Here is a 13540-nt window from a genome sequence, read left to right as displayed (position 1 = left end):
AGAAACTGGGAGTCACAGTGACCTTGTCTTATCTGTGAATCTATTCAGCGGTCTTTCAGTTCCTTCAAATGACACTTTTTCAAAGTCTCAGTGCCCCAGCTGTGGATGAGTGAGTTAGCATGTGGAGGATCAGGTCCTCAAGTGGCTGCCAGAAGTGCAAGTTCAAAAGCAGTGAATGGAACCTAGACGCAGGGCAGCAGAGACAGCCAACTGCTGCTTCCCCTACCTTTGTGGTCAGTGTTGCCCCAGTTGGCCCTGATGATGAGCATACATACTGAAATACTCAGCAACAGTTGTGAAGAATTTCCTTGAATTTTTTTAAACTTCAGAATTCATACATGCTATTCTGTAAGTTCGCAAGTTACACGACACACAGTAGTGTAACTCAGCATTCATTGGTATCTATATGTTGAATGCTGAAAGTAGATAATACGTGAGAACCATCCAGTCACCATTTGCCCAAAAGCCGTCTTTTGGAAGTAGTTTCTTGAGAGGTTCAGTGAGCACAGCGGTTCGGGTCAGTTTTAGGATGCGGTGCATCATGTGTTGCCCCCGCACTGCTGCCAGAGTCACTGCACCTGTCATCCGATGAAGGCTCTGCCTTCTTGCTGTAATGAAAACAACAACGTAGTTCCCAATTTCTTGGTGTATAAATCTTCCTTTAAAAAAATCCTGTTAAGGCAGGTTAATATCTGTAGAATATGTTTTAGGAAATCTTGATACAGTGGAAGACAGGGGTGTCAAATGCATTTTCACCGGGGACCACATCAGCCTCACAGTTGCCTTCAAAGGGCAGAATGTAATTTTAGGACTGCAGAAATTTAACTACTCGTTAACCAGGGGCAAGGAGCTTGGCACTGCCGCTGGGTAGAAACAAGGTGCCAGGCCGGATAAAACAAGGTGGAGGGCTGGATATGGCCCATGGGCTTTATGTTTGCCACCTGTGGTATAAGAGGCATTTTATTTCATTATTGAGAAATTATTTGACTATTTGGTTTTGTGTACTTTCAGTTGTACAAATGAACACATATATGTAAAGAACCAATTTGTTAAAACAAGTATGTATTATATATGTCTACTTATTTTTTGAAATTGAAATTTCTGTTTTAGAAGTATTCAGTGTTCAAATAAGTTATTTTTTTCTATCTTTAAAATTTTTTTCTGCAATGATTTTAGGATGACAATCTAATGGATGTCCTACAGCTGCTTGTTGCGTTAATGTCAGAGCATCCTAACTCTATGATACCTGCTTTTGACCAGAGGAATGGGTTACGGTAAGAGTTCAGTCTATCAAGACTTTCCACATGTTTTGTATCAGTGACTCGTTAGAAGATGACAGTCTTAGATATGCAAAGTATTACTGGATCTTTTTTTAAACTTAGTTATTAAACATTGGAATTTTTACATAGAAGCATATTTGAAGTCTTAGCATTTTAAGATAATCATGTTTCTGATTTTTTTCTAAGTGTCTATGAGGAAGGAAAGGCTATAATGAATTTATTGAACTTTGCTTATCCTTAAATTTGGTATTATATTCAAATTTTGTTACACTTTGCTATATTGAAATCTATAGACTCTGGCTGAATGACCTCAGATTTTTTTAAAGAGTTAGATTACTTTGTAACTTTTGAGACTTGAATATGAAATTTACTTTCACATTCATTTGTCTTTTAAATCTTTTTACTTTTGTAAAATGTATTTTTTATTATCATTCATTCTGTTATCATTGTCATTCATTTTCCTGTTTTTATGATGATGATATTTCACAAATATAAATATGTGCTACCATTAAACAATGATTTATTTGTATTGATGTAAAAAAATGTTGGTAATCTCCAAAGACCACTAGTACGCCTGTAATTCTCTCAGAGCCAGCTTTATGCTTTTCAATTTGCATATGTACATGCATGAAAAAGTTGCCATAGTTTCTCAGTATTCCAAATTGTTCTCATTTCTTGGTTTTTAGTAAAAGGAACAATAGCTAGCAGGAGACAGAAGAGTTGTTTTGTAATATACTTTTTAGAGCAGTTTTATATTCACAATAAACCTGAGAGGGAGGTGCCGAGATTTCTCATCTATCTCCCGCTCCCACAGAGGTGTAACTACCCACCCCTGTCATTGTGAACGTCCCCAGCCAGAGGGGGACTGTTAATGAACCTGCATTGACACATCACAGTCACACAGAGCCTGTGACTCACTCTTGGTGGTGTACGTTCTGTGGAGTTCTGACAAGTGTATGATGAAATGTATCTGTCATTAGGGTATCATGCAGAGTATTTCCATTGCCCTAAAAATTTCCTGTGCTCTATATTTATTTTCCTCCCCCTCCCCGTCTCTCCAAGCCCTGTCTCCATAGTTTTAACGTTTTCATGGTTTTTCCTTTTCTAGAATGTATATATACTTGGAATCATACAGTAGCCTTTTCAGATCGGCTTCTTTCACTTAGTAATATCCGGTGCAAGTTCCTCCATGTCTTTTCATGGCCTAATAGTTTATTTCTTTTGGGGTTGAATAATATTCTGTTATTTGCATGTGTGCAGTTTATCCATTTATGTTCTGAAGGACATCTCGGTTGCTTGCAAGTTTTGACAGTTGTATATAAAGCTGCTTAAAATGTGCATGTGTGGATGTAAGTTTTCAGCTCCTTTGGGCAAATACCAATGAGTATCTAAGCATTTCATTTTTTGGGTGCTAATGTAAATGCTGTTATGCTTTTAATTTCATGGTACACTTGTTTATTGTTGGTACATAGGGAAGCAATTGACTGTCACGTTCTACAACCTTGCTGTAATCGCTTTTTCAGTTCCAGGGTTTTTGTTGCTTAGCTCTAGATTTTCTCCATAGGTGGTTATGCCATTTGGGAACAAACTTTTATGTGTTTCTTTTCAATCTATATACTTTTTTTCCCTTTTCTTGCCTTACTGCATCAGCAAGAATTTCTAGTGTGATGTTGGAGGGGAATAGCGGGAGGGGGGCATCCTTGTCTGGTACCTGATCTTAACTGGGAAAGTTTCCAGTTTCTTCCCTTTAAGTGTATGTTATCTGTAGGTGTTTTGTAGATAAGTCTATTAAGTTCCCTGCATTTCTAGTGTAGCGTTTTTAACATGAATGGGTATAGGATTTTAGCACATGGTTCCTCTACATCTACTAATAGGATCAGTAATGTTTCTTACCTGTTCACGTAATGGATTACATTAATTGATTTTCAAATGTTGACCTAGCCTTGCGTACCTGGGATAATAAATATCACTTAGACATGGAATATAATTCTTTCAATACTTTTTTAAAGATTTGAATATTTTTTGAGGATATTTTAATCTTTTGAGAGATACTGGTCTGTAGTTTTCCTGCAGTGCCTTTTTCTGGTAATGGTGTCTCATGGAATGGGTCAGGAAGTATTTCTCCTGTGTCTGTTCTGTGAAGGGTATTGTAGAGAATCGGTTTAAGTTCTTCCTTAAATATGTGGTGGAATTTACCACTGAATCCGTCTGGCTTGGTTCTTTCCATTTTGGACCATTGCTTATTATTTATTCAGTATCTTTGGTAGATGCAAGCCTATTCAGAGCATCTCTTTTTTCTTCTGTGAGTTTTGGCAGATTGCGTGTTTCAAGGAATTGGCCTCTCTCATCTAGATGACAGAATTTGTGGGCACAGAGTTATTCGTAGTGTTTTTAAATTATCCTTTGTATGTCCATGGGATCTGTAGTGATAGCTCCTCTTTCATTTCTGATGTTAATGAATTGTGTCCTCTGTCTTTTTTTCTTAAGCTGACTAGAAGCTTATTATTGACTATATTATTGTTTTAAAGAACCACCTTTTGGTGTTGTTGATTTTCTCTATTGATTTACTGTTTTCAGTTTTGTTGATTCGTAGTCTATTACTTATTACTTACTTACTTCTACCTACTTCGGATTCAGTTTTACCCACATTTTCTAGTTTCCTAGGGTGGATTACTGATTTAAGTTCTTCCTTTCTAGTATGTGCTTTCAGTGCTAGAAGTTTTCCTGTAAAGCCTAGCGTTTGCTGCGTGGACTTTCGTAAGTTGTGTTTTTGTTTTAATTTAGTTGAAAATAATTTTAATATTTCTTGAGATTTCTTCTTTGACCTACATTTTATTTAGAAGTGTGTTGTTTAGACTCAAGGTATTTTGGAATTTTGCAGCTATCTTTCTGTTACTGACTTCTAGTTTAATTCTACTGTGGTCTGAGAGCAAATGGTATATAATTTCTAGTCTTTACATTTGTTTAGGCGTGTTTTAGGGCCCCAAATGTGGTCTACTTGGCTAATGTTCCTTGTGAGCTTGGGAAAAATGTATATTCTGCTCTTGTATGAAGTAGTCTATAGGTAGCAGTTACATCCAATTAATTGATCGAATTGTTGAATTTACCGATGTCCTTACTGGTTTTCTGCATGCTGGGGCCTGTCCATTTCTGAGAAACGGATCTTGAAGTCTCTAACTATGATAGTGAATTCACCTACGTCTCCTCACATACTCTTACTCTTTATTGTTAGGCACACACATGTTAAGGATTATTATTTCTTCTTGGATAATTGCCATCTTTATCATTACTTAATTCCCTTCCTTATCCTTGATAACTTTACTAATTTTGAAGCCTTCTGTGTCTGAAATTAATATAGCTATTTTTGCTTTCTTTTGGTAAGCATTAACATGGTATATTTTCTCCATTCACTTACTTTTAATTTATGTTTCTTTATATTTAAAATGGGTTTTTCTTAAATAGTGATTTTTTGAAAAGATTTTATTTATTTTTAGAGAGAGAGGAAGGGAAGGAGAAAGAGAGGGAGAGAAACATTGATGTTTGAGAGAAACATCAGTTGGTTGCTACTTGCATGCCCCAGTGGGGGACTTGGCCTGCAACCCAGGCATGTACCCTGACTGGGAATTGAACTGGCGACGTTTAGGTTCCCAGGCCAGCACTCAGTCCACTGAGCCACACCAGCCAGGACTAAACTGGGTTTTTGAAGACAACCTATAGTGGAGAAGTGTTTTAAAATATTATAAGTGTATATTAAATTCACCCATATCTTACTTGAAATTAGATTTCTAATATATGATTATGAAAAAATTTACATATATTTAAAATGTTTTCTTTTGAATAATACACTTGAAGTAATTTGTTCTTTAATTCATTCAGCATTATCTATAAACTTTTGGCATCAACAAGCGAAGGAATCAGAGTGCAAGCTCTCAAGGCAATGGGCTATTTTTTGAAGCACCTGGCCCCAAAGTGAGTATGCATGAAGTCTGAAATGAACTGTAGTGTATTACTTACTTGTTTTGCACTAAGTAGTCTCTCTTTTCTCTATTTTTATTCAGAAAATGCTATATAAATTTAATCTCATTTCTATACATTAAAGATAAAGTGGGAACAGGAATATGTTATTTTTAATAAAAATTATTTAAATTTTATATTTGTTTTTGCTCAATATGGGGACACATTTGTATAAATTGAATTCTAGATACAATGGAGACTTCATTTCAGGTGACTTGTTCATCATTTCATTTCTCTGTACTATAAAAACTACCATATTAACTTGGATGTCTGTCCCATAATGTGTTCTGCTCTATGTATAATTAAAAACTAAAACTTCCATTCTTTTCTCTTAGCTGGATGCAGACATTCATATCTTACCTATTGTTCCTTGTACCAGGATTGGTTTATTCTGAAAAATAACCATTTTGGTGGTAGAAAAATGTTGTTCAACTGTGGTATTTCTGTTGAATGCCTGGCCGCCTGTAAATACAGTTTTATTCTAACACAGGCACAGTGACTTCCTTGGTTGTTGTCTGTCACAGTTTCCACACAACAGCAACAGCGTTGAGTTGTTGCTGCAGAGACCATATGGTCTCTGAAGCTGAAAATGTTACTATCCAGCCGTTTGGGAAAAAAAAAAGGTGACAAGCCAGGTGTAGAATTAAATTTTATAATTCTTCAGTTTTTAAATTCTTGCTTGGAAGTTTAGTTTTAGTATATTTATCTCCATGGTATTCGTTTTCTTAATTTCTTTTTTGCTTTTTTCTCTGCATTGTTTTTCTCTTTAACCATGTACTAGGCTTTAAATTATCCATAGTAGAGCTTAGCTCAGCACTGACAAAGAGTAGCAACTAGTTAATATATAGTTGCTCTGAAGATTTTGGTGAAAATCTGCATAGCTAGTTTTATACTTTTCTTTTTAAATTTTAGCTGTGCTTATATTGTACTTTGTATTTCTCTCCTTAAAGATTTTGTGGCCTAATATAAGTCCTAGGTCAACGAAAGGTGAGAGAGTTACTGAGCTGGAATTTATTGGTAATGTGAAAGACATTTTTGTGTCTCCGTCATTCATACAAAATAGTGCATACTAAGACTGCGCATTTGGTTCTTTCTATGTCGTCACAGAAGAAAAGCTGAAGTCATGCTTGGACATGGACTGTTCTCCCTGTTAGCCGAGAGACTCATGCTTCACACAAATTTAATCACCATGACCACATACAATGTCCTGTTTGAGGTAGGAATAGTTAGAATTTGATTTCACTGATTTCTCATGGAAATGCCTAAATAATTGAGTTGATGGCATGTAGAGGAAATAAGATTGTTCAGGTTTGAAGTACAGTTTTGAAATTAGTCATATAAATGACATGTGGCTGTATCTTGATCTATTGATGTATGAATTATTAAGCAAGCGGTATTTTTAAGTATTTCCTCCATTGTATTGACTATTTGATGTATCATTATGATCAGTAAAAGCAGAGTTAAAATGTTGAAATCATTTAATACGATGCAGAGGATATTTACTGTGATAATATTGGATTATATAAATTAATGTTGATTGTTACTGTACTTAAAGTTCTTGAACGGTGATGGCAGTACAGTGATTATGATCATATAATCTGTTGTTTTACATCTGTAGATTCTCATAGAACAGATTTGTACGCAAGTGATCCATAAACAGCATCCAGATCCTGATTCTTCAGTAAAGATACAGAATCCTCGTATGTATTTAAATACTTTTTAAATTTTTGTTTTTCTTTATTGAGATACTGTGTAAGTTTAAGGTGTTTAACCTAATGATTTAATATAAATATATTATAAAATATTTACCACAATAAGGTTAGTTAACGCATTTGTCTCTTCACAGTTGAAATTTTTTGTGTGTATGTGTGATGGAAACATTTAAGATTATTCTCTTAAAAACCTTCAAGTGTACAGCCCAGTTTTGTTAACTGCGGTCACCACGTGTATATGGCATCTTCAGAATGTCACCTAGTAACCGGACGTTCGTACCCTGGGAGTCAGCACCTGCACCTGTTGCTCCCAGTCCCTCCTTTTTGTGCTTACAGTATGTGGAAAACCTTAGGGTGATGTTGAAACACATCGAAGAATATTTCATCACAGGTAGTGATACAATGTTAGTCTTATTTGTGTTTGATGTTGAATTTAACTTGAGATTGACCTTAGGCTATGTGGAAATGTTGATATAGAGATTTTGAAGAATTACATGCATAAGATCTTGATTTAATGTGAGTTCAGACGATCAGTAAGTTTTCATTGCACTGTTTAGTAATGTCAGGCTAAATTATGTGAACCATGGGGGTTAGCTCCCATCTTGAATTACTGTCAATTTAAGAACGCCGAGTTTGAAATTGAAAACTACCTACTTTGTTGTTTATGAACTTAGTGTACTTAACAGTTTAACTTAGAATTCTCAAGAACTTGTACAAAGTGTGCATTTTCCATCTTGCTTTTTAAGATTACTTGCATTAAAATGGTTTGTAGAGTTTTGAAATTTAATTACCTTTTGTGTGGTGAGTTGTGTTTGTGGAACTGTATTTCAGTATTAGCTTTACAAACAGACACATGTCTCCGAAGTGTAATTTCCCTGAAGAGAAAGAGAGGGAGAGAAACACTGACGTGCAGGCGGCTGCCTCTCACAGGCCCCCAGCTGGGGCCCTTGCCTGCAGCCGAGGCGTGTGCCCCGAGGCGGCCTTTTGGTTTGCAGGACAGTGCTGAGCCCCTGAGCCAGGGCACCTGTATTTTCTGAAACAGTGCCTCACAACAGTATAGCCTAAAAATTACTGACTGTGATCATCATCATCATCATTATGATTATCACGATCATTGTAATTGTTCAGGTAGAGAAATTTTGGATTTTCATTAGAAGAATTAAGAAATTGCTCCCCAAATATCATTAATTGTATGGTCTACATGTTTGCTCTTTTGAACTTACTGCTTCAGAATCACCAAAAACTTTGGCAAAGGCTGGCTTAGACTTTCTAAATTTTTATTGACTGATTGATTTTAGGGAGAGAAAGGAAGGGAGAGAGGGAGGGAGAAAGGGAGGGGGAGAGGGAGGGGGAGAGGGAAGGAGGAAGAGAGAGAGAGAGATTTGTTTTTCCACCTATTTCTGCATTCATTGGTCGGTTCCTGTATGTGTCCTGATTGGGGATCAAACCTGCAACCTTGGCATGTTGGGACAATGCGCTAACCAATGGGGCTACCTGGCCATGGAGAATTTCTAATTGAAGGGCAGATAAAGGGCTTCCCAGGCAAGAATAAAGAAGTTCATCATCACCAAACCATTATTATATGAACTGTTAAAGGGACTTATTTAAGAAAAAGATCAAAACTATGAACAATAAAATGGCAATAAATACATATCTATCAACAATTGAATCTAAAAAAACAAACTAAGAAAACAAGAAGAACAGAAACACAATCATGGATATGGAGAGTGTTTGATGGTTGCCAGATGGGAGGGAGCTGTGGGGGAATGGATGAGGAGGTGAGGGATTAAGTAGTACAGACTGGTAGTTACAGGATAGCAATGGGGATGTAAAGTACAGTAGAGGAAATGGGGCAGCTGAAGAGCTTATATGCATGACGTAGGGATCTGAGCAATGGTGTGGGGATTGCCTGAGGGAATAGGGGGTGCTGGGTGGAGGGGGAAAAGGGGGAAAGATTGGGGCAATTGTAATAGCATAATCAATAAAATATAATTAAAAATAAATTTTAATTGGGTAAAAATTTGTATTTAATTTTAAATTCAGAGTTATAGCTCTTGTTTCTTTTTTAAAGTTTATTTAAGAACATATTTTAAAGAATTTCTTTATTAAAGTTCAGAATAAGAAAGTTAAGGCACCGATGTTACTCCAATAAATTCAATAAAAATTAAAAATGGTTATCTTTTTAAAAGAAATTTAGACCGCATTATATTTAAGACCATTATAATAGTAATTTTATTTGTATTATTTCAGAGTATTGAATAGTTAATTTCCTTTGGGCATTTTGGTACCTAATTTTACTTTTAAAAGTATGGAAGAAAATCTTGACACCTTCTGAAATTCATGATGAGCCCTGGCAGGTGTGGCTCAGTTGGTTGTTGCATTCTCTAGTAACCAAAAGGTTGCAGGTTCAGTTCCCAGTCAGGGTGCATGCCTAGGTTGTGGGGCCTAGGGCACGGGCAGTCCCCAGTCCAGGTGTGTCTGGGAGGCAACCAAATGATGATCTGCTTTTATTGATGTTTTTCTCTCTCGCCTCTTTTTGCCCTTCTCCTCTGTCTACAATCAATGAAAAACTGTCCTCAGGTGAGGATAAAAAAAACTATTTTTTAAATTCACGATGATAAAGAAAAGGGTAGATGCATACCATAAATTTTGTTGAAGTTGTGAATTTAATCTTTTTTCCTGATATTTTTGATTATAGTGTTTTTTAAAAAGATCAGCAGTATTAATTGGCAGAGAGTAGGGAGAGTTTAGTATTTTTACCGTCATTTAATTTGTTCATAATTTAACTTGATTTATTATAACCTTTTAAAATTCATCATTTAACATCCTAATGGTGAAATTAAAAAAAATTCTTGTTTGTGGATGCTTCCTAATGAATATGTTTTCATTCTTTATATGATGATTTTTTTTAATAACACAAAAGAGGATGTTTTTAGTACACATTTATGTCAGGTATGAAACAAATTACAATATTTTGATGATCTTCCATCATGAAATATTTGTGGTGTTCTGGCTTTTTACTAGTTTATGAATTGTCTTTCAGAGATACTAAAAGTAATTGCAACCCTGCTTCGAAATTCCCCGCAGTGCCCGGAGAGCATGGAAGTGCGCAGAGCCTTTCTTTCTGACATGATTAAACTTTTTAATAACAGTAGAGAAAACAGAAGGTGAGCACATGAGGCAGTATTTATTCGCAATATTCAGGTCCAGGTTTGAATAAGCCCATTTGTCTAACAAAAATTGCTTTAAAAAAACACTGTGAAATGAATTTTCCATGTGCTTTTTTCATTAAGGGCATGTGAATAGTGTACCATATAGTTAAATTGAGTTTTCATTACCACGTTTGTTAATCGTTTCAATGCATAGATGAAGGTGGGTGTTTTGTTTATTTTGTTTTGAACTTTCACTTTTTAGAATTTTTTCAGATGATTGATGTAACTCTTGTAATTTTTAGGAGCTTGCTACAGTGTTCTGTGTGGCAAGAGTGGATGCTTTCTCTCTGCTTCTTTAATCCTAAAAATTCTGATGAGCAAAAGATAACGGAAATGGTATACGCCATATTCAGAATCCTGCTTTACCATGCCGTCAAGTATGAGTGGGGTGGCTGGCGTGTGTGGGTAGACACCTTGTCAATTACGCATTCGAAGGTAAGTTTCTTTATAAAAGTGTTAGCATTTTAAATGTTTAAATTCTGTAATTTTGACTTTTACTCATTTGAACACTTTGTATATTTAAAGTTAAGGGAAAAAAGGCAGGTTATTCTCTGAAAGTCAAACGTTAACAGTTACAACAGGAAATAACCAAAAAGAAACATAAAGTATTTCCAATATTTTCAGAAACCATATTTTTTTCAAATGTCATTTTTATGAGTGCTTAACTTAAAGTGAAACCTCGTGAAACAGCATATTACCAAGGAGACATTTTCAGGTCTGATACTCGCAATTTGTAGTGGTTTGAAGCTTTGAACACAAGGTGGCGCAGTGTATTCAAAGATGAGCAGTTGCTTCCCAAGGAGAAGTGGTTCGGGAAACCGAAAAGCTGTGGCTGAGGTTTGCTCTATGATAGTGTTTCAGCCAGTTAAAAAATCACTTTGGAAGAGTCTCCTAATCTTTTTTTTTTTTTTTTTAACTAAAGTCACTGTAAGTTAGTTATTTACGTATAACTTTTGTTTAACATTTTTAATGAAATATTCCAGACATACAAAAAGGTTTGAGCGGTAATGTACTGACCACTGTTGATGAAGTTAGGTGCCCTATTCCAGTTGCTTTGTCTGCCCTTGTTAGCCTCCCTCTTCCTCCTCTAACCTGGATTTGGTACTTTTTTTATTTCTATGTCTCCTGTATATTTTTAACAACGTGTATGTAACTCTAAACAATGAAGAACTCTATTTTGAATGTTTATACTTAACATAAGTGATATATTAAATGCATTTTTGGGTCGCTTCTTGTTTTCACTCGTTTGCGATTCGTTCCCATTGACGCTAGCGCTCGTGTTCGTTTTCTCCTTTGCGCCGTGTTCTGTGGTGCGACTTCGCCCGTTTCCCAGAGGATGAGCATTTGTGATAGAGTTTGTATGTATTTGGAAGTTTCTCTGTCTGTATCTTCCTAGAAGTGGGGTTACTGACTTTTAAGATGTAGATGTTGAACATTATAAGATAGTTGAAATTCTTTTCCCAACCGATGTATCAGTTCTCATTGCTTCGTGTTATCTCATCACTTGGTATGGCTGGAGTTTGAACAGTTTGCTAATTGGATACATTTTAAATGCTATACCACCATAATACTAATTTGCGTTTCTCTTGTTGTTTTGTGGGAGTTCTTTATATATGCTTGGGCTTAATCATGCACTAGCTATGTTTGTGAATGTCCTCTGCCAGTTTGTGGCTTATCCATTTCAGGAGTTTTATGGCATTTGTCTTCTAAGGAAATTTTATATTTCAAATAATGTATTAAAATTTCTTTCTTTTATGGTTTATGCTTTTGGTATTTTATTTAAGAACTCTTTCTATATTCAGAAAGAATATAAATATATAATTATATTATAAATTGAGTAGAAGGAACTGGAATGATAAATTTGGTATGTCTTTAAATGTTTCATTTTATTGACTATTATAGTTATTACTCTGGAGTATTTTGCCATTGTATTGGAATACATTGTCAATTCTTAAACATATGGTTTTTATGTGTTTGAATAACTTTTACGTATTTGAACATACCTAAGATTTATTCACTCTACCACTTTATTCCTCAATGAGAGGAAGTACATCACTAGCATAAGGTGTTAAAAGAGAGCTTAGATTGGAAATACTACACTAAAAATTCATGTTTGAGAACAGTTCAGTGCTAAATAAGACAAAAACATGATTTTATAAAATCACATGTAGTGGTTTTGTTTTAGCCACTACATTTTTGAACTGACTCGTTTAGACCAAGGCAGGGTCCAGCCAAATATGGCCTGACCTGTTTCTGAAAATAAAGTTTCATTGAAACACAGCTACTCCCGTTTGTTTATATATATTCTATGGCTGCTTTCATGCTACAAATCTCGAGTATTTGCAACAGAAACTGTATGGCTCCCAAGCCTGAAATATTCACTGTTTGGTACTCTGCAGGAACTGTGTGCCACCTCCTGTCTCACTTTATTTAGTTTGTGCTGACTCCCAGATACTCTGGTTTCCGTTGTAGTGGGCTGCTGGAAGCTGGACTGATTTTTCTGTTAGGACTGTTTTCTCTTTGTAAACACCCGTGGGAAAAACAGGTTGAGTTTGGGCCTCATATACATTTGGATTGGATTTCAGATTTATCTGGGGGGATTGTAGGTTAGGGAAGTGCCAGTATAAATTAGATTTTTCAGATTTTCTAAACAGTGGATGTTGATTCAGTCTTTTTGCAGACGCTGTAATTGTCTGTTCAAGTCCTTAGGATGGATGGTGAGGGGAATACAACCTTTTGAGAAGGAATCCTTAACTAACGTGTAGCCTGAAGACCGTGGGAGCCCAGGAGACCTTTTCAGGGAGTGTGGGAGGCCCTCCTTCCCTTAGCTGCAGGTCTGTTTGAGGGTGGATTTCTTATAGTACTTCCATCAAAACAATGCAATCCAATAGACTGATACAAAAGCAGATATTAGAAGGCAACAATCTTCTATTAAGCAATAATTTAAAGAGATGCAAAAAAATGTGAAATAATGCTTTTCTCATTATTTTGAAAAACAAATTTCTCAAAAATATTATTAACATAATGACTTACTGTTAATAAATTATAAATTTCTTAATTATGTAATTTTTTAGTTTTAATTTCTAGTATGATAAGTAGTGGTAGATATACCCCATATAAATAAAAGATGTTTGTGGGGACTTAGTACTGTTTAAGAGTGTAAAGGGTCCTGAGACCAAAAAACTTGAGAACTGCTGAAGCCACAGGGGTGTTTAGGGCCAACACCGTGGTCTCTTTGAATTTCCCATCTACAAAATAAAGGGGTTGGACTAGGAGATGTCTGAGGTGCTTTTGAGCAGTTCTGACTAAATATTTATACCTG

The 13540-nt window shown here is 35.6% G+C and overlaps 1 protein-coding gene across 7 annotated transcripts in view; it reads left to right on the top strand.

Moving 5' to 3' along the window:
- LRBA (LPS responsive beige-like anchor protein) overlaps positions 1 to 13540 on the top strand; it is a 512136-nt gene that overhangs the window by 76241 nt on the left and 422355 nt on the right. For all 7 annotated transcript variants that reach the window (XM_036031880.1, XM_036031882.1, XM_036031879.1 and 4 more), the window contains 6 exons: positions 1177 to 1274; positions 5157 to 5249; positions 6402 to 6510; positions 6913 to 6994; positions 10050 to 10173; positions 10461 to 10653. In XM_036031880.1, coding sequence (XP_035887773.1) covers positions 1177 to 1274; positions 5157 to 5249; positions 6402 to 6510; positions 6913 to 6994; positions 10050 to 10173; positions 10461 to 10653 — 699 coding nt within the window. The remainder of the gene's footprint in view (positions 1 to 1176; positions 1275 to 5156; positions 5250 to 6401; positions 6511 to 6912; positions 6995 to 10049; positions 10174 to 10460; positions 10654 to 13540) is intronic.

Source organism: Phyllostomus discolor, chromosome 8 (genome assembly GCF_004126475.2).
Source record: "Phyllostomus discolor isolate MPI-MPIP mPhyDis1 chromosome 8, mPhyDis1.pri.v3, whole genome shotgun sequence".
Classification (NCBI taxonomy): Eukaryota; Metazoa; Chordata; class Mammalia; order Chiroptera; family Phyllostomidae; genus Phyllostomus; species Phyllostomus discolor.
This window is presented reverse-complemented; position numbering and strand designations above follow the sequence as displayed.